The sequence below is a fragment of the Hippocampus zosterae genome, chromosome 15 (assembly GCF_025434085.1).
Source record: "Hippocampus zosterae strain Florida chromosome 15, ASM2543408v3, whole genome shotgun sequence".
NCBI lineage: Eukaryota > Metazoa > Chordata > Actinopteri > Syngnathiformes > Syngnathidae > Hippocampus > Hippocampus zosterae.
Window position 1 is genome coordinate 11,716,731 of NC_067465.1, and position 26,953 is coordinate 11,743,683.

Sequence of the window (26,953 nt, forward strand, 5' to 3'; positions counted from 1 at the left end):
CTTCTGGTCGACTGGGGAGCGTTGGGACAGCACCGCACCCACCCCTGAATCCGAGGCGTCCACCTCTACGACGAAAGGGTGATCAGGGTCAGGATGTTGCAGAACCGGGGGACTAGTGAACGCCGCCTTAAGACGCGCGAACGCCGCATCCGCGGCAGGGTCCCACTTAAAATGGATTTTGACCGAGGTAAGGCGGGTTAGGGGAAGCGCCATCTGGCTGTAACCCCGGATAAAGCGTCTATAGAAGTTGGCGAACCCCAAGAAACGCTGCAGTTCCTTGCGGTTGGACGGGACCGGCCAGTTAGTGACCGCACGCGTCTTAATGGGGTCCGCCCGTAGCTTGCCCTGTTCTATAATGAACCCCAGGAAGGAGATGACGGGAACATGGAACTCACACTTTTCTGCCTTGACGAAGAGCCGGTTCTCGAGCAAACGTTGTAGCACCAGCCGAACATGTTGCTGGTGCTCATGCAGAGAACGAGAAAAAATTAAAATGTCGTCAAGGTAAACAAAACAGAAGATGTTGATCATGTCCCGGAGCACGTCATTAATGAGGTTCTGGAAGACGGCAGGTGCGTTTGTGAGGCCAAAAGGCATGACGAGATATTCGAAATGGCCCAGGGGGGTCTTAAACGCGGTTTTCCACTCGTCGCCCTCTCGGATGCGAACCAAGTGGTACGCGCTGCGTAAGTCTAATTTTGAGAATATGGTGGCTGATTGCAATGGGGCGAAGGCGGAGTCCAACAAGGGTAGCGGGTATCTATTTTTAATTGTAATTTCATTTAGTCCACGATAATCTACGCAGGGTCGTAGGGACTTATCCTTCTTCCCTACGAAGAAGAAACCCGCCCCTAACGGTGAGCGTGATGGTCTGATGAGACCTGCAGCGAGCGAGCTGTTAATATACTCCGTTAACGCCTCACGCTCGGGATGGGATACCTGATACAGACGCGAGGTTGGCAACGGAGCGCCCGCCTGCAGGTCTATCGCGCAATCGTAGGGGCGGTGTGGGGGCAAGGAGCGCGCGCGATCCTCGCTAAAGACCTCCCCAAGGTCCCGATAGCACTCCGGCACTCCGTCAAGGCAGATCTCCTCGGGGGGCGTGACGCGTTCGTGCCTCCCGACGGCTGACTCCAGGCAGTGCTGGTAACAATAAGGGCTCCAGCTATCGATAGCGGGGCGCGCCCATGAGATCACCGGGTTATGCGTCTGGAGCCAGGGTAAACCGAGGATGATCGGGGCGTTCCGGGACCGCATAACATAAAAACGACGATGCTCAATATGATTACCGGATAATGAAAGCTTTAACGGCTCCGTTCGATGCGTTACCACCGCCAGGAGGCGCCCATCCAGATCACGCACCCGCTTCGCCACTACTAACTCCTCTAAAAAGCACCCCAGTTCGGACGCGAGATTTGTGTCCATTAAACAATCATCTGCTCCCGAATCCACCAGGGCCCGAACCCGTCTTGACCGGGACTCGCCGAATACCTCCGCCTCGAGCTCGAGTCTATTAGGGTGTCCTGGTCGCTTATCGACTCGCCTAGACTCGAAGGGTGACGCGCGAGGTCGTGACTCACAGTAATCGGGGGGAGCGTGGAAAGACGATCCCGGATAGCTGGTTGTGGCGCGGGAGGGTGGTTGTGCGCCGTCAGGTGTAGCATGGTCCCGGCGACGGCGCCTTCCTTCCTCCGCGCCACCGTCTTTGCCGCCCAACTGCATCGGCTCCTCCGCGGATGCTGTCTCCCGGCCCCGGAAGTGCTCGCCGTGCCCCCGATATTCCTCACGGTACGGGAGACGTCGAGACGGGTACCGATCACCTCCTCGCTCCCGACCCCGTTCCCTCAGGCGATTGTCCATAAGGAGGGAGAGGTCGATCAGCTCCTCCAAGTCCGTGCTGTGGTCGCGAGTAGCCAGCTCGTCCTTGAGCTGAGTGTTGAGACCCCGGCGAAACAGTCCACACAGGGCCCGATCGTCGTACCCGCTCTGCGCGGCCAGGATCCGGAACTCGATGGAGTAGTCAGCGACCGAACGCCTGCCCTGCTGCAGGGCGAGCAGCCGCCCCTCCGCCTCTCTGCCCCGCACGGGATGGTGGAACACCCGACGGAAGGCTGCCACGAAGTCAGGATAGGAGGTGCGGAGATTCGGCTTTGCTTCGCTGGTCGCGATTGCCCACGATGCCGCCGGACCTGTCAAGAGACTCATGATATAGGCCACCTTGGCGGCGTCAGTGGCATAGGAGGACGGCTGTTGGTCAAAAACGAGCGAGCAGTTGTGTAAAAAGTGTCCACACTGCCCGTGCTCACCCCCGTAACGCGGGGGATGTGGAAGCGAGGGCTCCCTCGATACAGTGGGGTACGAGGGGGGCGCCTCCGGAGTGGTAGGACGAAGACCGGAAGGGTGTCTTCGTTCCTCCACCCGTTTCAAGCGGGGTTCGAAATCCTCGAACCGGTGAGCCAGCATGGAGACCGCGCCGCGGAGTTCCGTAATGGTTTGGCTGTGCTGGCTCATTTGCTGCTCTTGCCGAGCAAGAGCGGACAAGATCTTTTCGACGTCTGCGGGATCCATGGTGGCCGGAGAATTCTGTCACGTTGAGCCCGAGGCGATGAGGAATCGCCTCGTGCACAACAGAAAAAAAAAGGTGGATCCCCGGAGAAGCAGACAACGAAAAGATCTTGTGAGAACAAAGGGGTTTTTAATAAAGAACAAAAGGAGCCCGAACAGGGAAAACGGTAACAGAAAACGCTGGTCAAATAAGGACCAGGAAAAAATAAGGAAGACAAACTGAAAACGCTCACGAAACGATAAAGGGCGAGGAACAACCCAGATAACAATCTGATCAATATAAGAAGTACGCGAATGATTGAGGCCGTAAGGCAATAGGGCAGCGAGAAATAGTCGAACGACGAGAATAGCAAATCGAGAGCAATGGCACGGTAAGGAATTCTCCGGCAGTGAGATGACTGCCGGAGTCGCCTGATAAAGGCACGTAATCAGCCCGAAATAACGGGCAGGTGTGCCGAACAGGTGGCGGGAGAACCCGCCACCTGCTGGCGAGCACGCGACGTGACACCCTTGTGACGATAAAGCAGATCGGAAAATGAATGAATGAAAGAAGAAGACACACACGTCTATGTTGCCTATATTAAATCCTCAGTTTGTCCTCATCACATTGTTTGTGTCTGCAATCCCAAAGAAACGTGTACTGTAATTTAAAAAAAATACTTGTACAGATGCAATTTCTATAGAGCCCCAGAATTGACATTAAAAAAACTATTTTGTTCACATGCTGTAACTATTATGTACTAATGAAGAACTACTTTGTAGGGATTAACTACTACTCTGCACATGGACAACTACATGGTGTGCACAAAATTGTTAGAAAGTGGACACAAAGTAGTTGTTTGTGCGCGTAAAGTAGTTAGAGCGTATACACGTTGTCGCCGAGGCTCCCTTGCAGATCACTTGAACAAGAAAATGGAACTTACCTTCTTTCAAAGTAGAAACATCGAAGGAAAGCTGCACAATGGACAGGGGCAGCGTGATTAACTTTTATTTTAGGCTCGGAATGAGTTCCAAGGACATCATGAAAAGCTTGCCATTGCAAGGAATTATTATCACCAAGAGACATTTCAATAGTCTGTTGAGCGCCAGCTTGCTTTACCGGCAGAGGTACGACTCGGACGCCGGGATCAATTTTATTGTTCAGCAACTGCAACACTCTGCGAGGGATCATGGTTACCGGTGGATGTGTGCGAAATAAAAACTTTTTGTCATAATATCGCTACATAATGTTGGTATAAAATAAAAATGGCAAATGCAATCACTTGTGGGTTTTTAAAGGCACTGATGAGGTCGTGAGAAACGAGTCTGTTAAGGTGGGCTCGGTTTGTTTACCCTCTTGTCCAATAAGGGAGCAGCGCTACTTGATGTGCTCGCTGTAACTATTTTGTGTGCATGCTGTAGCTATTTTGTGTGTACAAAGTAATAGTTCGTGCACACAAAGTAGTATTTAGTGTGGACGAAATAGTAATTAGATTGCACAAATAAGTGCACACGGGCGGCCCGGTAGTCCAGTGGTTAGCACGTCGGCTTCACAGTGCAGAGGTACCGGGTTCGATTCCAGCTCCGGCCTCCCTGTGTGGAGTTTGCATGTTCTCCCCGGGCCTGCGTGGGTTTTCTCCGGGTGCTCCGGTTTCCTCCCACATTCAAAAAACATGCGTGGCAGGCTGATTGAACACTCTTAATTGTCCCTAGGTGTGAGTGTGAGTGCGAATGGTTGTTCGTTTCTGTGTGCCCTGCGATTGGCTGGCAACCGATTCAGGGTGTCCCCCGCCTACTGCCCGAAGACAGCTGGGATAGGCTCCGGCACCCCCCGCGACCCTAGTGAGGATCAAGCGGCTCGGAAGATGAATGAATGAATGAATGAAATAAGTGCACACAAATTAGTAGTTTATGCACACAGTAGGGTTTTTTTTTTCAAATGTTTTTCCTTGTTATGATATTAGTAATACTATGTATCTATCAATCTAGAAGTAGCTAGCTAACTGGTTAGCTAGCGAACCGGCTAGCTAGCTACTTGTTTATTCACAGAGTCAAAATGAATAACTGTATTTTCCTGCAGTTTCAGGTTGTGTCTTTCCATGTTTTTGTGGAGTGTATGCGTTTTTCTTGTTGTTGTTCAGGCTTCTGTGTCCTGTTCTGTGACAAAACCAGAAGTGCCACAGTTCATATAAGGCAGACTGGACATAACAGACAGGAAGTAACAACACTCCACCTTCCTGCTTCAACCATGCGAGTGCAGCAGTTTCACTTCCGTCACTTCCCCTTTCTGTTAAATCGTCGCTCTTAAAAGCCTCTTATATTACGATCATGCTCATTTGATGTCCTGTAAATGAACTTCACATCAGGTGGTTTGATTGTTGAAACGCTCCCTATTTAGCCCGTGACATTCGAGACGATCATGTTTCCATTAGAATAAATTGCTTTGAGACAAATGCGTGTTTAAGGCAGAAGCACAGACTTGCCTTTATTTGTCCTTTCCCCGATTTCATTTTATGGGTGAACAACTCCAAAAGAACAGTGTTGGTGAAATAGTTACGGAATTAAAAGTGCAAATGGGAATATTATTTCAGAATGATAAAATAGAGCATTCCTAATCTTTTGCACCCAGCTGGCGGGAGCACCTTCGGGGCAGTGCTCTGCGTATTGATTTTGTTGCTTCTCTCATCTGGTATGTTGACAGCAGGCAAATACATACAGCTAAACTAAATGACTGCTCTTCAATTTGGTTTTAGTGATTCAGCTGTCCATTGTTTACCTGAAGGGAAAAAATACCGCACTTTCACTTTATTGGATCATTGGGCTGTAGCTGCATACATTACATTAGCAGCACACAGTGTGTCTCTTCTAATCAATGTGTTGGCTTTAATGTGACTTTGAGAGAAATTTTGATTGGGCATGAAGTCACACAGGTGTCTGACTTTCACTTTGCCGTGTCTCTACAAATGTTTGTGCTCTGGGGCTTTAAATTCCCAACATTCCTCTCGAGAATGCAAGGTGATAAATGGAAACTCGGTTTGCTCTACCCTGCAACTTAGTGAATTTGAAATCAATCTCTTGCCAAGACGACATTCACACCTCATTTCCCCCTGCAGGTATCTGGAGATAAAAAAAAGAAGGAATGAGTCAGTAATACAGTAACACAATATACTGTAGTAAGAGTGTTCTCCCTTTTAAAAGCTAAAATAATTTTTTAAGAAAAGGGGTGGGGGGTTGACTTTTTTTATACGAAATAAAGCCACTCATCCCCTAACCAAAAATTGAAACACAGCATTAATAGCACTGTACCAATTTGCCGCAGTACCTTACACACCATAGTTGATCAAATTGTGAATTTGCCAAGATGACGATGATCGGTTAGTTATCAACATGAACCGGGCAAAATATTGTCAGGTATATTTTATAAGGAATAGATATGTTATTTCTCTCTCCACAACGGTGCCTCATTTTGGTCATTAGAGTCCAAAAGTAGAATTTGGGGGCTAATGAAACACTTTAAAGAAAACACTGCATGGGGATAAATGACTTTAAAATACAATTTGCCGTTGTGTTAACAGGATGTTGAACCCGAGGGGGGTTTCTCTAACATGAGAGCCATCAGCAGTCAGGGGTGACAGGAAGTCTCACCACAGGTGCATATGGGAAATGAAATGCAAACGTGGTTTACAGAACGATGGTGACGGGGTTCAACATTTCTCGCCGAGCTATTTATGACCCGCCGCCTCACACAACAGATGCAGACTAGACAGCATGGAAACGCTTGTTTTCTTATTTCCTCAATTTAACTTCATGGCCCAGAAGGAGGAAGCATATTTCAAAAGGCTTGATCCACAACACCGGCAAGAACCAACCATGAAGGCCGATGGCAACAGGTTCGTGTACAACTCTAAAACGATTGTAGAAATGCAGTGGCTATTGTCAGAATGTCTTTCTGCTACAGCAATCATCTCTTCAAAAAGAGACACCTTATTTTGTGCATTTTATCATCATAACCAACCTGTTCAAATGCTTGAATGTGATTGAAAGTCTTGACAGCTGTCAATACAGCCGTGGAGAGGGGGTGTAGTGAGTCTCATAATTCTGCGGCATGAATCCCTTTTTGCAAGTTAAGCGATGTGCACATATGACTCGTTTCTGAAAGCTTTGTTGTCCCACACGGAAATGTAATTTATTGCGCAGTCATGTAAAACGCGTGGAAACATGTAAGCGAGGAGTCTTTCTGATTTTGGTCTTTGGGGAAATGCATACAGTACTTTTATTTGTTTGTTTGTTTGTTTGTTTATTTGTTTATTTATTTTATTTTGCATGCAGACACCAAGACAAGGAGAAGACGAGCCGACAAAGTCTCACCAGGTCCGGCTCCCATGACAATGTCAGTCACCAGACCAAGACGACATCCAGCAAGTGAGGCTAATTCCAATGACTTTGCGTGATGCTAATATTTAGACAAGCATTGATCATATTTGACCTCAGTTGTCACCTGCAAAAAGACACATGACGCTAAAACTTTGCTGCTGAGTCACTTCATCGACAGCTTCCTCATCTTTTCTCAGTATCTCAACAGAGACGGCTCTGCAATGGAGCAACTCATTTGAAGAATTAATGAAGAATGCAGGTCAGAGTTGCGCCCCCGATGCAAAGTTTGACTTATTCACCAATAAGAACTTTATTAGTTGTGATGCATGCTTTAATGTTTGCAACTTCCTCGTAACAAAATTCCCCCTTTGCACAACGTGGTTCTCAGAAAATAGGGTCCAGGAGTGTGACATGAGAGTCCAAAAATGAACTTGTTCAAAAGCAGGTCAAAATAATAGATGCTTTAAATCAAACCTTCCTGCAGTGTGCTATGAATAAATAAAGAGAGTTCACTTTGCCTTCTGTTCGCAAGGGATTGTTGAATATTGTGGTACTCCATCGATTCATATTGAACACCAAGCACTTCACACTCGAGGAATAAAAATAGTTTTAAATTCATTATTTTTACACTTGAACAGCTTCACTACTTTCATAACAAGATATCCATTTGAAAAAAAAAATTCGTTGACCAATCATGCGTAGAAAATTACCTCTGAATGGTTGATGAACAATGGCTCTCAGGTTACCCGTCGATACATTTGAAGGACACCACACTTTTATTAACTGTTCGCTTCGCTAAATATGAAATGTCTGCAGCTGAACTGTGCACCTTTTTAAATCATGCTTACCTATGTGCAAAAATACACGTGAATGCAGCGAGTTTAAACCAATACATTGATCTACTGCACGTGCGTTGCCCAAAAAACTGGACACCATGCTTGACATTTAACTTACCGGTACTCGGTTGTCATAGAATAAACAAAAGAATAGTCGTTTTTGAAATGTGAACAGTGAACCAATTCAGCTTCCGGTTTAACTTACTAAGGTTGTTCCATTCGAAGTGTGAAGTATTTTGGAGTAGTAAATCTTCAGAGGTACCTTGTGGACAGAGAAGAAGATGAAGAAAAAAATGACAATACGCGTGTTAGGGTTTTTTTTTCTGAACTTGTATCGTCACATTATGGGCGGCGTGGGACTTGAATAAACAGCATTGTGCTGCATTGACATTCTGCCGGTTTATTGGTAACATCTTTTTTTTTTTTTTTAAACGGATGATTTTTAATGGTTTAAAGTGCTCCTAATTACACAGCCGTTGTTGGCATGTCAATAAAATGAATTTCTGAACATTTTGCTGGACCTAACTTTCTGAGAACCACTGCTGGGTTATATAATTGTTTGTGTACATTAAAGCAGTGGTCCCCAGCCTCCGGACCACAGACCGGTGCCGGACGCACAGAAAGAGTAACATTACTTCCGTTTTATTTATTTCAGAATCTGAAAGAGTTTTATTTTGAAAAAATACCAGATTCTCTGTTCAATCCGTCTACAGTATGTCACTCTTTACGCAGGTCAAGGCGTGCATCTCGGTCACATGATAGGTTACCGCTAAAACGAAACGCAAAAGCTACCAAAATGAGTTAAAACACAAACGTTTTTGGGTGGGAGGAAAGGCCCAACCAGGAGACAGAAGAGAAGCCTCCAAATTTCAAGAAAAAAGCCTATATTTAAGAGTCAATATCCGGGGTGCTACTTAAGATACGGATTTATGTCAATGGGAGATTCCCACGCACCAAGCCCACTCTCCATATATGCGGTGATGGTGAGTCGAATTTTTCATGCACTTTGTATTGGCGATGTATCTTATTTTGAAGGCACGTTTAAACGTTACCGTAGCAACCAGAGAGCGTCGCGCTCACATAGGACGTTCCTCGTGTCATGACTCGTGTTTATTGTATCGTGTTTATATTACGAAAATATCACAGTTTTCATGCAGGTCATATCATATTATTTAATTATATTTATCCGTCACAACTTTAAGGAAAATATTGTCTGACATTATACCGGTCCGTGGGACAAAAAAAGTTGCGGACCGCTGCATTAAAGCACATATTCCTAGCCCTTTCAATGAAGAAGTGATGGAAAGTCAATTTCTCATTCACACATCCTTTTCCTCAATGACCCGGCCCATGCAGACAGATATCAGATATCGTCTTACTTTTCAAGTTTCTCGAGTAACGAGCTGTGTGTCCATGTCTGTGTCTCCACATCAGATGGGGTGGAAACTTTCTCTCAGTTCCTCCGTACAGAGTTCAGCGAGGAAAACATTGAGTTCTGGCTGGCTTGTGAAGAATTCAAGACCTATGACTCCGAGAAAAAACTGCTGTCCAAGGCCAAACATATTTATACAGTTTTTATTGAGTCGGATGCGCCTAAAGAGGTATTTCATGTTAATTTGCTGATGGAAAATAATGTTTTTCTGTTGGCCTGTCACCGAGTGCTGTTGGAGGCTCAGAATATTCATGACATGGTGATAAAAGTATGGGGGGGATGAATTCCCAATCATTATTGGGTCAAGAAGTCGACCTCTCTGAACGCAGCAGAAGCACAATTTGGGCAGGCATCTCAACAAAGTACAACAAACTGAAAAAAGTAGCCAGTGAGAGAGAACTGCGGTTTATGAGATTTTTTTTCCTTCCGCGTCTGACCAGTGAGAGCAGGCAGTTGCTTTGTGGCTGTGACTCTTCTCTGCAAATGTGAAGAGAGCAGCACCCACACACTTTCTGAGGAGGATGATTGTCAGTCAAAATATTTTGTAGCTTCTGCATGCGCCTGCATCAATGCGTTGTTGGAGATGAATGCACATGCGTTACTTCCTATGTCTGCGCGAGGAGGCTTTTTCAGATACATAACAGACACGATTATAGGTGAGATGACAAGAAAACGGTTTATTATAAATCCAGATTTATTGTATCTCTCCTCAGTTCTCTTTTGGGTTTTTTTCCAGATTTTTATTTTAAAAGCAATTTAGTCGAGATGAGACAAAAGTACCGACTGACTGTACTGAAAAGTGGTGAAAATGTTGAGAGAGAAATATTTACGCTCATGCTATTCAGCATTCTACATTAAACTTTGCTTTTGTATTTCAACCGTCATTCATTTTGGCAGGGGGCAATCACTCAATTCAATAAAAACGAAACCAAAGAGTCTTTTCAGAATGGACATTTTCTCAACACAAGTTTCAGAATAACATTCCCTTTTTTTCTGCAAAGCGCTCAAGGTGAAATTTTTCAATGTAAAATTATTGTCAGGAATATATTTTTTTAAGTGTTTGAAAAGTTTTCAAGGGGATCCAAATTGCCTCGCTGTTGCTTGGGGATGGTGGGGATAATGCATGCCCGTTCCACTATGTACTTGTGCTTCTTTTATGGGCACCTATATGCTACCGAAAAATAGCAAGTACACATACTATACGACGAGTCGAGAACTTGCGCCTGTCAGCAGGCATAGCTATGAATCTGTCGACACGAATGAGTTTTTATGCCTACGGCGATGTTAAGCTAATATCCATGTGCTGTATTACATTTGATGGGACAGTTGCCCCTGCCAACATGGCTGCCGCTGCACATTATATCTGCGTCCGCAGCGGGCCAACCTGGTAACATTTTCTAGCTGTTGATTCCTCTCTTCTTGCAAATGTCACATAACCAAACCCATTTGACGGGTGATTTAGCTGACAGTATAGGAAATTTATAATCCCAGTTTGTGAGTTGAGCCTCCAACATTTAACACGCCAACTGTAACGCTTGAAAAATACATTTGACATAATGCAGTATTCAAATGTAATATGCCATTTCCAGTTACACTTGTCCGTTTTTATGTTACACAGGTCAATATTGACTACAGCACCAAGATAGCCATCCAGACCAATTTATCACACCCCACAAGGAGCTGTTTCGAAGCGGCCCAGGTGAAAGTCTACAGCCTGATGAAAAAAGACTCCTATCCCCGATTCTTGCACTCCGACCTTTATTTACGTCTGACCAGGAGGAGAGGGCCAGGAGTCACAATGTTCCGCAGAAGGTCACGCTCCTGTATTTTCAACGAGCGAGGCGGTGGCACCGCCGAGCCTTCGCCCTGGTAGCAATAACATTTCAGACATAGCCGCTCACTCGTAAAAGCGATTATGACATTGGCGATAACCAGTGACGCACTGTAGAATTTTAATTGCGTAATTTGTGTTTGAGATTGTAATCATCCAACGTGTCTGCGAAATGAATCATTTCCCTCTACAATCACAGTGGATTATTTGACCAATATTGGGGCCTGGCAATAAGCCATTGAGCTACACAAATAGGGGATATTTGGAGGAATATGCCATTTTAATTAGGTGTGAATGTATAGCTCTAGCCCTCATCTGTTGAGCAATTAATGCAAGCTCTAAATCCTCACCAAAAACATGGCTTGATGATAGGTCATCTCTTAAATAAAGGCAGAAAAAGTAGATTTTTGGAAGCCGACTGATGTGCGGAACCTTGACGTGAAGCAAACACTTGGAGGAATTTTGGGGACAAAGACGCCAAACGGTGTAATGAAGCATTTTTGTAGTAATAGGGCCGAGTTCCTTCCACTGCACTTGTTATTGAGATCCGCAATATGTACGCTCACCAGACAAGTGATTTGATACACTTCACGCGATAGAGAAGAGCTTCAAACTGTCATGGTTCTGTTTGTGGCCAACAGGTGGCACTGTAGGGCTACGCCTGCAACTGCACAACTGTTGGTCATTGTGTCATGAGTTTGTTTGTTTAAATGGACTCCCGGCACGACCACTCAGTGTCGGGTCATTGTTGCTGTTACTGTGTGCACGTTTCATGTTTTGTTTTCTGTCTTGGGTTTTTTGTTAAATACATTTTAGTCACTCCACACTCTTCTTCCCTGCCTCCCTGCTTTTGGGGTCCTACTCCTTCACCTCGCAAAACGTGACAAAAACGTTTCATAACAAAAAGCCATAGAATGTTCAAAATACCGTATTTTCCATACTATAAGGGCCCACCTAAAAGCATTCCATTTTCTCAAAAGCCGACAGTGTGCCTTATAATCCGATGTGCCTCCTATATGGATCAATATTCTGGTTTCTTGGATGTAGTATTTTAAATGGTTTGTAAAGTGCTTTGTTATAGCTGAAGCGGTTGTGAAAGCTCTACATCAATAAAGCTTTATTGTATTGTAATCCCTTTAGCGTAGCTCCATCCACTGGATGAATAGATGAATAACGCAACCACAGCCAATACAGTAAATATTCTCTAGTACGGACTCGTGTTTGCGCTGTCCAATTTGTCCTGATAACAGAAATTCCTCATTTGGGAAATGAGCATGGTACATGTCCTCTATTCTCACAACAGTAAAATATGTACAGTATTTCAATGTTAATTTTTTTCTGTCTTGGGGAAAAAAAATTGTATTTTGGATTGTTTTGTTGGATGCATTCTTTGGTTTATGACAATGTTTGCCTGTGTGTCATACAGTTTTCTTGCTAGTTGCAAGTAACTGTCCCGTTGATCACCAATGTCTGGTAATTCTTGTGCATACTGAAGGATTTTTGTTGCCATTTGCATTGCTTCCTTGCTGGATGGTGGCTTGTCATCAGGAGTTGAAGTTAAAGTTTCGTAGATTTGCGTCTTTTCGACTACAAGTGTCTGCTGGATCTTTTTAACATTGTGTCCAGCCTCGCTCAAACGGATGCATTTCACTCGCTCCGCTCCAGTTGTTACAGTTCTTCTATGTTTCGATGCGATGATCTATACGACGTAAGTGAATAAAGTTAAAATCTTTCGCAGTCACAGTAAAACGCACGCCAATAAAAAGTCGCTTACACATCTTTGTTTCGAATCTGATGAATGAAAACGGCGAAGCGAACACGTTTCTTCGGTCGTGTCGAGTGGGTGCCGCGTTCTACAGGACGTAAGTGAATAAAGTTAAAATCATTCACAATTACAGTAAAACGCACGGCAATAAAAACTCACTTGCAGGCCGTCGTTTAGAATCTAATGATCGAAAAACGCGAAGTGAAAACTTGTTTCAGCGTTGTCTTTTCCGTCGCATCGAGTGGCCTTTGCGTGTATTTAAGCTCCCGCGGCATTACACCTCCATCCGGGTTACGGGTAGTGGAATTTCCGCTTACGCAACTTCCGGTAACATGTAATATCGTAGTCAAAATGTTAATGCAAAGGTTTTTATTCCGGGTGAAGGATATTCCTTTGCATAGAATTCTGGGGATGGGAATACTTACTGTATTGCAGCTTCTATGCACCTTAAATGCGGTGCGCCCTATATATGAAAACCGTTTTAAAATAGGCCATTCATTGAAGGTGTGCCTTATACGCCAAAGCGCCTTATAGTGCGGAAAATACGGTACCTTCAAATTAAGAATTGGGGGTGAATCAGTTCCAGCGAATGCATGTGAGAACCACATCGAAAATGTGTGGAATGAACTAACATTGACATTTTAGAATATTGAATCAAACTCGCTTTTAAAATCCAAAAATAAGGAATCCTGACCGGAAAAAAACTTCACTCTAAGCTGAGTTTTTCATAATGAATGACTTGAATATGTAAAGACTTTATTTAAAAATCAAACATAACGTGTGAAATCTCTATAAAACGGAATTATCAAAATTTGTATGACCCTCACCAAAAGGCATTTCATTATTTATTTAGTTATGAATATCTCAAACTGTTTACTGTACATATACAGCACAATGGTAATATATACTGTCTATAAATTAATTAGCATTTTAAAATCTCCTTGCATATGATTGCTGAAATGACATTTCTTCTTCAAACGTCATTTTCTTAAAGGCTCCCCAGTTCATCCAGCCTTGTCAGATTAGCCCCCTCTGCTGGTTATGTTTGCTCACTGCACTACATGGCACTACTGCAAGTGGACTGTAATAGAGCAAATAAATCATTCATTTGAATGTTGCGCTTTTCTGACGTTTTTTTTTCAACAATATAGAGTTCGCAATAACTGTGGTTCTCAGTTTAAGGAGTGGCTGAAGGAAGAAAAAAAAGTGACAATTTCCACAATAAAGATTGTGAAACTGTGCGGAACACAGACATACGGTTTTGTCATATGACTATTTGTCCCTCCACCATATTCCATCGCTATTAGTGCCGACTGTATGTACAATCAATTTTTGCTGTTTTCATCCTTATTATGTATGCATTTGTTGCCAATTGCAAAGTGCATTGACAATACGTTGCCATTTATGTCGCTGCGCTTGTCGAAGATTGCGCCATAAAGACTGCTGCACCACAGGGCCGTTTGTTCTCTGTTCCTTTATTTTTTAAAAGCCATTTGAGAGTGGCGAGTATGGCTGCATTGCACCCGCGATGTCTGGATGTGACGAAATGTGTCCATCCGTGCTGTTCTCCACCTCCCCTGTTCCGCTGAATTCAGACATGCTGCATTGCTAGTGATTTGTCTGCCACCGGCAACGGCACCTTATGCAACTTTAATACATTTCACATGAGTTACAAGCTCATTTGACCGTATTCTAACAAAAAGGATTCATTATTTTCTCCCTCCCGTTGTCCAACTAACTCCAAACTAATTTGAAGTGAAAAGTCTGCGTAGATGGTAACATGAGGGCCCTGAAACTTCTTAATGAGAGACTTAGCACACTAAATGTAGCCTACTGTTTGTTTGTTTGAAATGACATAAATGCCATTATCAGTCGCAAAATAGGGATACCGGCTATATTGCAATACTAATTTGCTTTTTGATTCAATAAAGATCTGCTATTTCTCTTTGGACTCGTTCCACATAAACATTTATTGCAACGCTTTGCCTCGCCGTAGCGGAACGTAAGACACTCTCAATTAAATACAGTTTTAATGAGGCGTGTCTGTGATCTTAATTGCTTGAATGACCAAATTTAAACGAGACGTATGAAAGCATCATGCATGCATATTATGGCTGGCAAAGTTGTGACGGAAACGAGCTCCCTTTTTTCACATCACTGAAAAATTAATAGACCTTATCAACTGGCACCATGAGCGGGGAATAATTGATGTCAGTGTATAGGCATGCGCAAGCTATGCTTTTTTTTTTCCTCAGAAACAAATAACGGATTCTTTCTAAACTGTCAGTAAGCCAATGAGATTCTCCCTCCTGCCTCGCGAAGATGCTTACAGGGAGAATATACAAGTCAGTACAACATGTCTGTACTCAGAACATATTCACACACATACCGGTACACACCTACACACACACACACACACACACTGCAGCTCATTAAGCAGAGAAGCTGCGGTATCAAGGATCCTCCAGTGCGCTTCGCAACTTCAGTTGCTAGAAAAGACCTGAATGGGATACTTCACAATTCCTATTAATTATGCATCAATTGCAATGTTACGGGCATTCCTATACTGCGCTTAGTGTTTTGTTTTTTGTTTGGGGGGTTTTCGCTGATAGTCTGAGAACATGGGGGAAAATAATAAATGATACGGACGCAAAAGGTTCAAATTCATGAGTGCTAAAGATTAGTTGCCTGCGGAGACTTTCCTGGCAGATTTCCCTTTCCTTCTCGTTTTATTTATTTTTTTGTTTGTTTGTTCATTTTTATAAGATTGGTGACTCAGTGTGCACTCCAACCCTACGAAATCATCGGCAAGTTGTGCAGAGAGAAAACATTATCAGGTGAAGAATGTGATTAAGTGTGAATACCGATACAATACATTCATTCACTCACTATGTGTCAAATATCCGGACTGCTCCAGACAAAATTTCATTTCATAAACGTAGGCCCAGACAATAGATTTGACAACAAATATTTTTTTGCAAAGAACAACGAAGGACACGGGTAACAAAAAAAAAAACAAGAAAAAGGGGGGGAATAACAAAAACATTTGGGAAACGGCAAGGAATGAGAAAAACATAAATCGCTTGTCAAACTCAAAGGATAAGGAAATCCAATACGCGAAAATACAAAACTCACAAAACACTAAAACATATCAAACATGTGAAAAACATGGCGAGAATCTATGAGGCAAATTGTCAAGAACATCTAGAAAATTAAGCAGTTTTAATGTTTGTGTTGGTTTTTTAATTTTTTTTTGTACAAAAAAAAAAGTACAGGCGGATATCTGGAGAATGTTTGGTGAACCATGATAAAAATGCGACATCCGCTGCCTTCGCAAACACTCGCAAACGGTGAGTGAGATATGGGCTCAAGGGTCAAAGGTCAGCGAATGTTTGCGCAAGATAGAGTTGCAAACACATTCACCGATAAACTTTAATGGTTGCAACAACAACAAAAAAACATCATAAAATTCTTGTCATGTTCTAAATTTCTTTTACAACAAGAAAAAAAAATGGTTTCAACTTTCTGCAACTGCCTTCAATCTTTTAGGAACCCCGACAACGACAACAAAACAACATTCGCTACATGAGCAGATACTGCTTCTTGCTACCATGTGTGGAAAACGAGAATGAAATCCAGCAGAAGCAATGGGAAGAAGGTAATGAGGCATGGCCACCACCTGCAAAACCATACTGTAAGAGGTTTTGTTTTTTTTTTCTTCCTGGGTGTTGTCTTGGTCCTAATTATCTCTCGTTTCCTCGCGTTGTCTCTCCCATATGCACAAAAGAAATTCCTCAGATTCACACCATTAATGCTCACAAATTGGACAGGTTGATATGTTTATTCTTCGGAATAGCGCAGTTGAGTTTTCAACTTGCTCATCTGATTGCCCCCTTAATGGCTGCACCAGACAGAACGCTTGTCCAAATACTTGATACCTTTTAAGATAGTCATTGTCACGCTCAATCTTAGATGAAATATCACTTCAATTCAGTCTCCTCTCTTTTGTGTGCCAGCCCTTTGGCAAATTCACATTTTAGGAACCAATTGCTCACCATCTCGCAGCTGTCAGCTGCTACGTGATTCACATTTTTGAGAGGTAGTGCTGACTCACAGCCTGGGACATCGTGGTGTGCAACTTAACCCAAACAAATACATCTGTACTGGAAAGATATACTTCAGTGTCTACAGTCCATGACGTCTATCGACACTACACAATGTCTGACTTATTATCTGGCCCTCGGCTCATACCTTGTGAAACCTTTACATTGACAATAACCTGCCTTCCAAACAAAGCTGATGTCTTCATAACGCAAACCAAATGACAAATGAACTGATCCTGCCGGAAAGAAAACTTTTAGTCATGATGGCCACAGCTCAGGGACTTTATGCCATCAATGAACATATGTCAGGATATTGCAGCAACTATAAGCTCCAGGCCAAACAACACTTGTGTCAGAAAAGCTCAATAACGTTGGACCGATAGAGGTGTGCAGAGGTTCGTATATATATATATTAACTACAAGCACGTTCCGCTTCACCTGCAGTATGTGCTTAAGTGGTGCTCGTTGGACTGTATATGGCAATTCTCTCTAAGGTTTTGCTCGTCAGCCCTCGACCGCCCAACATGACTTCCTATAGTTTCTGCAGAAAGATAACCTGGCTCCAAGTTGGCTGTGTACTAATTGCTTTCTTGAAATCAGTCATCAGATGCATGCCAATTGACTTGCTGTCAAAGGGTTCAAAATCCTAGCAGTCAACGCTGACCCTTAATGTAGTTAGAATACAAGGTGGACCAAACGTGAAAGGGGGCGGGGGGGACAAAACAAACAAAAATTGACACGCAAGCAGTGAGAGAAAACTGGTAGAAATCCTGTAGATAACTCGACTGCCCTCCTGCGTGGGATTAGGGAATTGCATCCTGTGATGCAGTCCCTGATATTACGGCGAGAGCAACAATTCTTTGTATACAGTATGTTTGAGAGCAAAAAAATACTTGTTTTTAATGAATAGTTGTGTCTCTTCCTTGAAGCTCTGCATACTTTTATTACATTCATCCTCCCCCGAAACTACACACAATATATGGCCATCTTCTTTGCAGTCTTTGCCTTTTTTGAAAATCAAATTCCTCAAACTGGGGAGTGTACGGCCATGCAAATAAGGGCAGCCGTGGGATTTTGACACCACCTGTTGTGATTTACATTCTTGGTCAGTGGTCAGGAAGGAGAGCGCGGCTGGTTTGAGAGATTGACTGTGACGCCGGACAAGAGCAGCAGAAGACTGAGCGACGTCATGACGATGTCACGAGAAATGAAGTCACGCTCAGTTGCCGTGCAAAGACACGTCAGATATACGGCATCTGATCTCTTTGATCCGTTCAAAATCAAAGGATATGAAAGAAGTATGTAAATACTCATGGGAAGAGGATGCCAAATTCCTCGGTGTCTACCCCGAACAGCAAAAGTAAAACAGTATCAGATTAAATGTCGGACTTGTTTGATTATTTTGCAATTTTGAATAACTTTCTTGGACAAGCTTCTGCCATCGGGAGCTTTCGGGAGAGCCCATTGAGCACTAGCACGAACGGGTCAAGAGGTGATGCGATGCAAAATCACTGTCGAGCCTTTGTCTGGATCGGAGGAGCGGCAGACAAGGAGGGATAACCCCCTCCTCGCAAAAAAAAAAAAAAAACCCTTTGCATATACATTTTCATACTTTCCATTGCTGTTGGTCAAACCAATTTGGATTTGTTCAGTCGCCTATCTGCCTAACCTCCAAACAATCACAATCAGATCATCATCCGCCTTGCTTTTTTGGATGAAGAGATGACCATCAAGTGAGTTTCTGTACATTTCATTTTTGGTGGGGGACATTGAACATTTCCAGCCATTTACAGCAGCCACGTGGAAAATGCCAAGACGGATTTCGCTTTCTGTAAGTGTTATTTTGCACCGCATATTGATTTTGAAAAGAAGGCTCAAGCCAAGTGTTTGCAGGTTCTTTTCCGGTGAATAAATGTCAGATAACCATGCTTGTGACGAATCTCCACGCTCTTTTCAAGGTGTGCTGCTTTCTCAAGGACCCGTTGGAGGACGTCGACGCTTGGAGCGAGTCGGTGGACAATGTCCTCACTTGTAAAAGTGAGTGCCTCTCTCGCTTCTGATGAAGACGTTCTTCCTCTCATCCAGGTTTTTGCTTTGCAGATGGGCAGTTGGCTTTCCGGGAGTTCTTGCAGTCGGAGCACAGTGAGGAGAACCTCCTGTTTTGGCTTGCATGTGAGGAGTATAAAAAAATTAAGAATGTCCCAGAGATGATCTCCTCTGCCAACAGGATCTACTCTGAGTTTGTTCAAACAGAAGCACCCAAACAGGTACATGATGATGATGATGATGATAATGATGGAGATGATGATGATAACAATGAGCATGATTTAGTTAGTAAGTGTGGCTTCCTCCTACACGCCCTCCGCCCCCCGAAAAAAAACATGTTAGGCTTATTGAGGACTCTAACATGTTTGTTTTGTCAATTGAAGTCAATGTTACATTTATATTGCACTGGCTTGTGACTATTGTCACCTGGGATAGGCTCAAGTTGACCCTAATGCGAACAAGCACTGTCAAAAAAGGACGAATGGAAAATATGGATTACAGTGCATGGTAACTATAAATAAAATGCCCATCCATCTATTCATTTTTTTAATCCACTTATCCTCATAATGGTCGCAGGCGTGCTAGAGCCTGTCTTCTGGCAATACACCCTGAACTGGTTGCCAGCCAATTGCAGGGCACACGTAGACGAACAACCATTCACGTTTAGACTCACAAACCGGAGTACCCGGAGAAAACCCACACAGGCACGGGGAGAAACTGCAAATTCCACGCAGGGAGGCCGGAATCCAACCCTGCGCCTCTGCAATGCGAGGCAGATTTTCTAACCAGTCGATCACCGTGCCGTCGAGTAAATAAAATTAAACTTTTTTTTTTTTAATTTGCCCGATATTGTCACAAACAGGAAAGCAGTGACAGTCACTGCTTTCCTGGGCCAAAAAAAGGAAGATTGATTGATTGTGATATTCTCAAACATGCAGTGCATTAAGAAATAAGAACATCCACTCATCTTCTTTCTAATTCGATTATTTGTAAATTATTTTCTTAGCCGCCCTTTGTACCGGTCTCGCACCACTTTAGCCTCAGGGGGGGGGAAAAATCCTGGAGTTGTCCAAGTTGCTCAGTATAAAGTATGAAGGTCCTGTGTCAAAAGCCATAAGGAAGACAAATGTGATGATGATTCTACGGGCCCATGACTGACAGGGGCAAAACAAATACCAAATCACAATTTCCCCGTTTGAGTCAAAACGGTCATAATTTGTTGTCATCAGAGAGGAATGTGCGAATGGCATTTCCCGTCTCCCTATGTCTGTGTGTATCTACGTGGAGAGTGCACAACATGCGTGAAAGCCATAGACATGCTACATTCGAGCAGATGTTTCAAGGAGTCGCATAGCTGTTGGGCGGCTGACGCCGTGCTTGCAAAAAGGGAGTTTGCAAATTTGCAAATGTACAAGGAGCTCGCTTAGCACGAAGCCTAGATGAGGCTTGTAGAACACAACTTGGATGGTTTTAAAACGGGACCAATGAGAAAAAACATCCAGTCCGCCCTTGGCCAGGGTAAGGCCTGGGATCTAGGAGGGTAAAGTAAGTTATTTTAAACTAAAAAGGAAAACCTTTCCATATGCTACGGCTATGGCTAGCCGGTCAAGGCTGCACTTTGATATATTTGAATGATATACTGAAAGTTAATGTGGCTTTTTAGGCATACAATGAAGGTAAAGCACTACATACTCTTGAGTGCACTCCATTTACCATTTTGATCCAAGTAGATGTTTCATTTGTCAGATTATGACATGTTTTTGGATTGGTGTAGAATGAGTAACCAATTCCAGCTGATTGAGTCATTCGGTCGCTAATATCAATAGGAATAACGAACGGAGATTTTGGGTGCACCGGTATGTCATAAATAAATGATCAGTCGCTTGACGTCCGCAAGACTATAGAAGCGGCCCCTACACATCCAGCGTAACCATGTCGTTCTTTTTCTGACTGTTTATGCCTGTTAAGTATTACTGCACGATCATGCGAGATGTCTTCCCCTTTACCAGAAGCATGCAGTGCAAGTTGAAAGAACCATTGCTTTAAAATGCCTTTGTCCAATATGGTTTGATTTCAGATCAACATAGATTGTCTTACCCGGGAAAAAATTACAAATAACATCTCTCAGCCGACGTTGACTTCGTTCGACTCGGCTCAGAGGCTTATCTACTCTCTGATGGCCAGAGATTGCTTTCCACGCTTCCTCAAGTCTGACATCTATCAAGGACTCCTGAGGAAAAGCGACTTAAGGTGACTCTTTTAAAGTTGGCAGACCCGCAGACATGCAAAATCGCTCTCACCTTGTTCTGTAGTACGACTACGTGTGATTTCACTGGATGTCTGTATTCTGCCCTGCAACGCAGTTCCACGTGTTCTCAACCTGTGTGATTCAGTAGACGCTCGCAGCCTGAGGCAATTTTCAGCTTGTATTATATCTCTTTACAAAGTATTTGAAGAGATTGTAAACTGAGATTTCTTTACTCTGCCCACTCCACTATCATAAGGACTCCCCTGAAGTATTATCGACATATAATTCAATTCAATACAAAAATAAAATATGCTCCAACACAATCTGACATTTGAAACTTGGTACAAACTTTTGATATGTTGCGAATTAAAAGTGGAATTTGGAAAGTGGAATTAAAAGTGAAAAGTGATATTTCTTTAGGGCAAAACCACATGAACGCGGTCATCAAAATATTTTTGATACATTGCAAGCTCGACACCACTATTAACCGCAACCACAATAATAAAGATTGATTTAAGCCCTGGTTGGCATTGAAAGCTAAGAAGCCACAATCTTCGTAAAGGATGTGATTTGGACCGTATTAGATTTGTTGGCCACATGAATAAGACCCAGGTGTGTATTCCAGTTCCCGCAGAGGACTGAGGTCTGCAAATGACCACCTGTACGGCAACCGAGTTAGTTACGTTACGTAACAAGGAGGAATATGACCCACTTCCTTATCAACAGTGTGTTTAGCTTAAATAATCACCACAGGGAACTTTACTTTTACAGACAGTTCTGTTTGGTTTCTTCTTTTTGATCATGCGCAGGTCCAGTTTTTATTTTATAGTTCCCGTTGCTAATGCAAATGAAAACGATATTGCATTTCAACAATTGTATGGCTGCGACAAGTGCAACAATATTTTTGTGAACAAATGCAATAAACAAGTATAAACTCAAAGAATATATCATGTCTGAAAGATTACAATCTCTTTGTTTTTGGTCTGAGACTGAAAGATGCCACCTTGCATGTTTTTTCTTCGTAGTCGTTACACCTTTTGTTGTGTTCCTACTTTGCAATTCTCCAGAATTTGCTGACAGTGTGATAGATGCTTCCTAAAACTTTTCAGACATTTAGCAGATGATCTACTTCCTCTAGTAATGAAGTCTCTGTTAGAATTAAATTCAAGACAGCAGTTCACCAATTTTTTTAAAACAAAAAATGATCATCCACACTGATGAGAATAGTGTACAGACAGTGTAAAACCAGAGCTTAATGATGAGGAGGAATTGAGAGTCACAAGAAAAATGATACGGCCGAGTGACAGCAACATTTTTAATGTAGGAAGTGGAATTTTTTTTTTTTAAGTCTTACATAAGTTTGTATCAGAACAACTGATCAACCCGTGCATTCCAGCCCATACTGACGTCTGTGCTCTGTCAACAATCTCATAAACAGTGACCACAGCGCAAACCACTGATGGGTGACTTTATTGTGTATTTGTTCAGAATATGAGCTTTCTTGCTTTCGGTTAGGATGCAAGGCGTCACATACAGTATAATTATTTTGTTTTGATACTTTATTGTAGCATTTGCCCACATCACTTTTCTTCTTCGTGACACAAAGCAGATTTTGAAGTCAACCATTTGCTTATTTTCTGAAATGTGCACACAAAGGCGAAATTGTACTATTTAAAGAAGAAAAACACCCACATTTTCTACCCATTTTTTTCTCCTTTTTATGAGGAGGTTTGTCATTCGTGGGCCCAAGAACAACGTTGTCATGGGGCCCTTCATTTTTGTGCTTCCATCCATCCATTTTCCGACCCACTTTTCTCGCAGAGGGTGCTGGAGCCTACCCCGGTTGCCAGCCAATCACAGGGCACACACAGACGAACAACCACCCGCGCTCACACTCACACGTCAGGATTATTTTGAGTGTTCATGCATGTTTTTGGAATGTGGGAGGAAACGAGTACCTGGAGAAAACCCACACAGGCATGGGGAGAACATGCAAACTCCACACAGGGAGGTAGGAGCTGGAATCGAACCTCTGCAATGTGAGGTCGATGCGCTAACCACTTGGACACCGGGCCGCCTATTTTTATGCTGCCCCAACTTTAAATATTAATGGTTGTGTAATCAACGGTAAAGCTTGAATGGAAGAAAATTCTCCTATTTCTTCAGATAGACAAAGTGGCCCAAACGTGGGTGTTAAGTTGCCAATATTTCTACTCAAGTAAGAATGATGTTATTTTAGAAAAATATGAGTCAGGTAAACGTAAAAAGTAGTCCATGAGGGAGAGTAAATACATTCTCAGTGGAGAAACTACATGTACTGAATAACTGGTCAGTTATTTAAATCACAACATGAGCTTGAACGACAAATTGCCCAAGATTGTCACTTGAAGTAAAACTATAATGATATAATTGGGGTAAATCTTGCTACCCCACCACCACCATCACCGCCGCCGCCACGAATGTCTTAAATCAGCTTTCTTTGTTTACAGAGATGGCATGAAATAACTTTTTGTTTTGTTTTGTTGTAGTTTGTAAGGTAAACGCGGGTTGAATGTTAGGACAGTGGTGTGCAGCCTCTTCTGCAAACAACCGATTCCAATCTTCTTTTCCTGCCCTTGAGTTACATACATGTATGGAATCCAACTGAATAAAAATATTTCTCTCCTATACACAAAAATTACTTTTACTTTAGATTTTAAATAGACAGGATCTAACCTTCTGGGGTTTGGAACTGGATTTATTTTGTAAAAGCTCCTTGGTTGAAAAGAACATCATCTCTGGGGAAGCACTTGACCTGACCTCCACCAAGGCCAAACAATCCTAAACACAAAGTTCAGGATGATACTTTTCTATTCCAGCCTTGTAGGTTTATCTCCACCCGGTGGATCTGGTAGTAGGCAGAGTACACCCTGAACTGCTTGCCAGCCAATTGCAGGGCACAAATACACAATTGACCATCCGCACTCACAATCACACACCTGGGGACAATTTCGAGTGTTCAATCAGCCTGCCATGCATGTTTTTGGAATGTGGGAGGAAACCGGAGTACTGTACCCAGAGAAAACCCACGCAGGCATGGGGAGAACATACTGTACAGACTCCACACTGAAAGGCCGGAGCCGGAATCGAACCCTTTACCCTCTGCACTGTGAGGCGAACGTGCTAACCAGTCGATTACTGTGCCGCCCCTTAAAATTGTTTTGAGGACCTTGGTTAAAATTATGGAAAAAAGGCAAAGTTTTGAATCTGTATTTAAAAACATTGACACTTGGGGCTGTCTTCACTTCTGTTCACAGCATCTTCCATTTATGTGCAGCATAGCTGCCAAATACAGCTTTGCCATGTTAACTTTGAACTCGGGGCTCCACTCATTGACCCAAGTCTGCACACTTTCAATCACAATTTCTATTATGTACACACAGGGATTTATAGACCAGCAGCAGAATTTTAAAATCAGTTCTAGAGCTCACCAGGAGCCAGTGTAAAGCCTTTAGGACTGGAGTAATATGTTCTGATCTCTTTTTTTTTTGTGGTTAGAACCCAAGCCGCAGCGTTCTGAATGAGCTGCAGCTATGTGCTCTTATGTGGAAGTCCAGTCAGAAGACCATTAGAATAATCAAGTCTACTGGAGATGAGAGCATGGCAAGCAAGTTTCTCCCGGTTTGCAACGGAGCCTGCAACCCTTTTTTTCTGGAGATGTTTTCTCAGCTTGTTAACGGCAATTTTAGCAATTGATTTGATATGATTGCTAAAAGTTAGCTCAGAGTTTATCATCACCGAAAGATTTCAGACTTGGTCTTTGGTATCTAATGATGATGTCATCAGGTGTTTTCTAACAGCAAACATCTTTTTCTTGGTTACCAAAAATAATAACCTTAATTTTGTTTTGCTTAAGATGAAGGAAATTTTGGTTCATCCAGTTGGTAATTTGCGCGATACAGTGACACAATCCGCGAATTGACCTGATGTCATTTTGGGACATTGATAAGTAGAGCTGAGAGTCTCCTGCATAACTGTGATAGCCAACAATAGAATTCTGAAGCATTTGACACAAAGGTAATACATACAAAGTGAACAAAAGGGGTCCAAGGACTGACCCTTGTGGGACCACATATGTCATGGCCATTCGATCAGATTCAAAACTTCCAGTGTTTCTGTCAAGGCTGTGAGGAGAGTCATATCTACATATAAGTTGTGCCTGAAGTAGACATTTTCCAAACACATGACCAGAAAGTGTACTTTGTTGTGACAAAAGTGTGGGAAATATTTGCTTATCTGCTTTCCACTGTCAGATTTGCATCTCCAGAAATGACATCAAACAATGAACTGGGTTGGCAGGTTTCAGTACGTACAGTCGTCGCTGCATTTGCGTAATTTCTCAACTTCCTCTTTTTCCTGTGGTTAGCCTAGAATGAGGTTGTGACGCTCGTACCTGACTTCTGCCGTCCATATAAAAGTCGATGAGTGGATTAACGAAACAGTTTGAGACCGGCGCTTTGTGATCTTTAGAGCTGCTCGACCAAGGCTCATACATGCGTGCACAAAATCAAAGTTCTTCATCACTGCCATGCCCCATGTCAAGTCTGGTCACTTCACCAGCAAAAGAGAGACTGTGCAGCATGGATACCGACAAAAAGAAACAGGCGACAGTCGGGTGAGTGAACTCCAGAGTCCTACAATTCTTTAGTAACTCATATTTCATATTTTAGCATGACAAATATACTTCAGTTAACTAAGAGAATGTGTTTGATTGCGGACAGAGAAGGAGGTCTAAAGTCTCGGCTGCAGTGCAGATCATTTCCTAGTTCAAGAACTAGAGGGTCGGTACACAAAAAGTGAGTGCAAGTCAGCTGACAACTAAGAACGAACTATAACATGCTGAAATTTCTTCTCAATTTTTGAAGGCTTTGTTTTGAGGAACTGTCTCAGTGGTCACACTCCCTCGAGAAACTTATCGCATCGAAATGTAAGTTCATCCTTCATTTCCAGTGAGTCTGTTGTTGAGCCCCTTGCATCCTGTAACTGCTGACATTTCTGCGTTAGATGGAACTAAAGTATTCCAGGCCTTCCTGAAATCCGAGTTCAGCGATGAAAACATGGAATTCTGGTTGGTGTGCGAGGAATACAAGAAGATCAGGTCCTCCTATAGGATGACGTGCAAGGCGGAAAAAATCTTCAAACTTTACATCCAGGCCGAGGCCCCTAGAGAGGTGTGCACACCTTCACAGCGCACGCTGACAAATAATGGATGAGGAAAATGTTGGTACCTGCTGTAAAAAAAAACTTGCGTGTGTGTCCTCCAGATTAACATTGATCACAGGACCAGAGAGCTGATAAGGCGAAACCTGAAGACGGGCGGTGCAGGATGCTTTGATGAAGCCCAGAGGATTGTCTTCAAGCTAATGGAAGGAGATTCTTACCCCCGCTTCCTCAGGTCTGACATCTATCTGGCTATTCGAGACTCGATCTGAATCGGTGATGACGTAAATACGCATACCGCATCTCAGGGTTTGACAAAGTAAGCGCAATGTTGGACTACCTGCGTGGACTTGAGCATCCTCAGCGTGGGTGTGCCAGACAGCTGGATTCCACTCTTTGGAAACCAAAACTAAATGTGATGCTTGTTGGCTAAAGTCGCTCTTCTACTGATGTATTAAACAATATTTATTTACAACTGGCTCTTTTCATATACTTTGCAAATATCTGCAGTAATTTTTGAAACTACTTGTTTGAGTAAGTGTAACTCAATGTTTCTTTATGCTCGAGATCTCAAA

The 26,953-nt window shown here is 43.1% G+C and overlaps 2 protein-coding genes and 2 long non-coding RNA genes across 4 annotated transcripts; 3 read left to right on the forward strand and 1 right to left on the reverse strand.

Annotated features, from left to right (window-relative positions):
- The first annotated feature begins 6,197 nt into the window (after positions 1–6,197).
- On the forward strand, positions 6,198–13,765 carry rgs18 (regulator of G protein signaling 18). Its single transcript, XM_052088655.1, has 5 exons — positions 6,198–6,434; positions 6,874–6,966; positions 7,116–7,177; positions 9,189–9,355; positions 10,805–13,765. Exons 1-5 carry the CDS (start codon positions 6,313–6,315, stop codon positions 11,057–11,059), a joined length of 699 nt encoding a protein of 232 aa, XP_051944615.1. The 5' UTR covers positions 6,198–6,312; the 3' UTR covers positions 11,060–13,765.
- LOC127616860 (uncharacterized) lies at positions 10,190–10,607 on the reverse strand. The gene is made up of 2 exons (XR_007967222.1): positions 10,464–10,607; positions 10,190–10,337 (listed from the first exon to the last, which is right to left on the reverse strand). It is a non-coding gene; the product is annotated as an uncharacterized LOC127616860 (long non-coding RNA).
- Positions 13,766–15,447: 1,682 nt separating the features above from the next.
- LOC127616862 (uncharacterized) lies at positions 15,448–17,593 on the forward strand. Its single transcript, XR_007967224.1, has 2 exons — positions 15,448–16,132; positions 16,332–17,593. It is a non-coding gene; the product is annotated as an uncharacterized LOC127616862 (long non-coding RNA).
- Positions 17,594–17,806: 213 nt separating this feature from the next.
- On the forward strand, positions 17,807–26,853 carry LOC127617020 (uncharacterized). Its single transcript, XM_052088882.1, has 9 exons — positions 17,807–18,922; positions 18,986–19,152; positions 19,367–19,438; positions 21,009–21,181; positions 25,681–25,833; positions 25,940–26,014; positions 26,084–26,145; positions 26,223–26,389; positions 26,483–26,853. Exons 1-9 carry the CDS (start codon positions 18,811–18,813, stop codon positions 26,648–26,650), a joined length of 1,149 nt encoding a protein of 382 aa, XP_051944842.1. The 5' UTR covers positions 17,807–18,810; the 3' UTR covers positions 26,651–26,853.
- Positions 26,854–26,953: the final 100 nt, after the last annotated feature.

What these genes read in the sequence shown, in the direction of transcription:
- rgs18 (XM_052088655.1), top strand. Translation starts at nt 6,313, where the DNA reads ATGGAAACGCTTGTTTTCTTATTTCCTCAATTTAACTTCATGGCCCAG. An exon ending in ATGAAGGCCGATGGCAACAG is followed by an intron (nt 6,435 to 6,873) that starts GTTCGTGTACAA and finishes TTTTGCATGCAG; the next exon opens with ACACCAAGACAAGGAGAAGA. An exon ending in ACCAAGACGACATCCAGCAA is followed by an intron (nt 6,967 to 7,115) that starts GTGAGGCTAATT and finishes ATCTTTTCTCAG; the next exon opens with TATCTCAACAGAGACGGCTC.
- LOC127617020 (XM_052088882.1), top strand. Translation starts at nt 18,811, where the DNA reads ATGCTTGTGACGAATCTCCACGCTCTTTTCAAGGTGTGCTGCTTTCTC. An exon ending in CAATGTCCTCACTTGTAAAA is followed by an intron (nt 18,923 to 18,985) that starts GTGAGTGCCTCT and finishes TTTGCTTTGCAG; the next exon opens with ATGGGCAGTTGGCTTTCCGG. An exon ending in AAACAGAAGCACCCAAACAG is followed by an intron (nt 19,153 to 19,366) that starts GTACATGATGAT and finishes CACCTGGGATAG; the next exon opens with GCTCAAGTTGACCCTAATGC.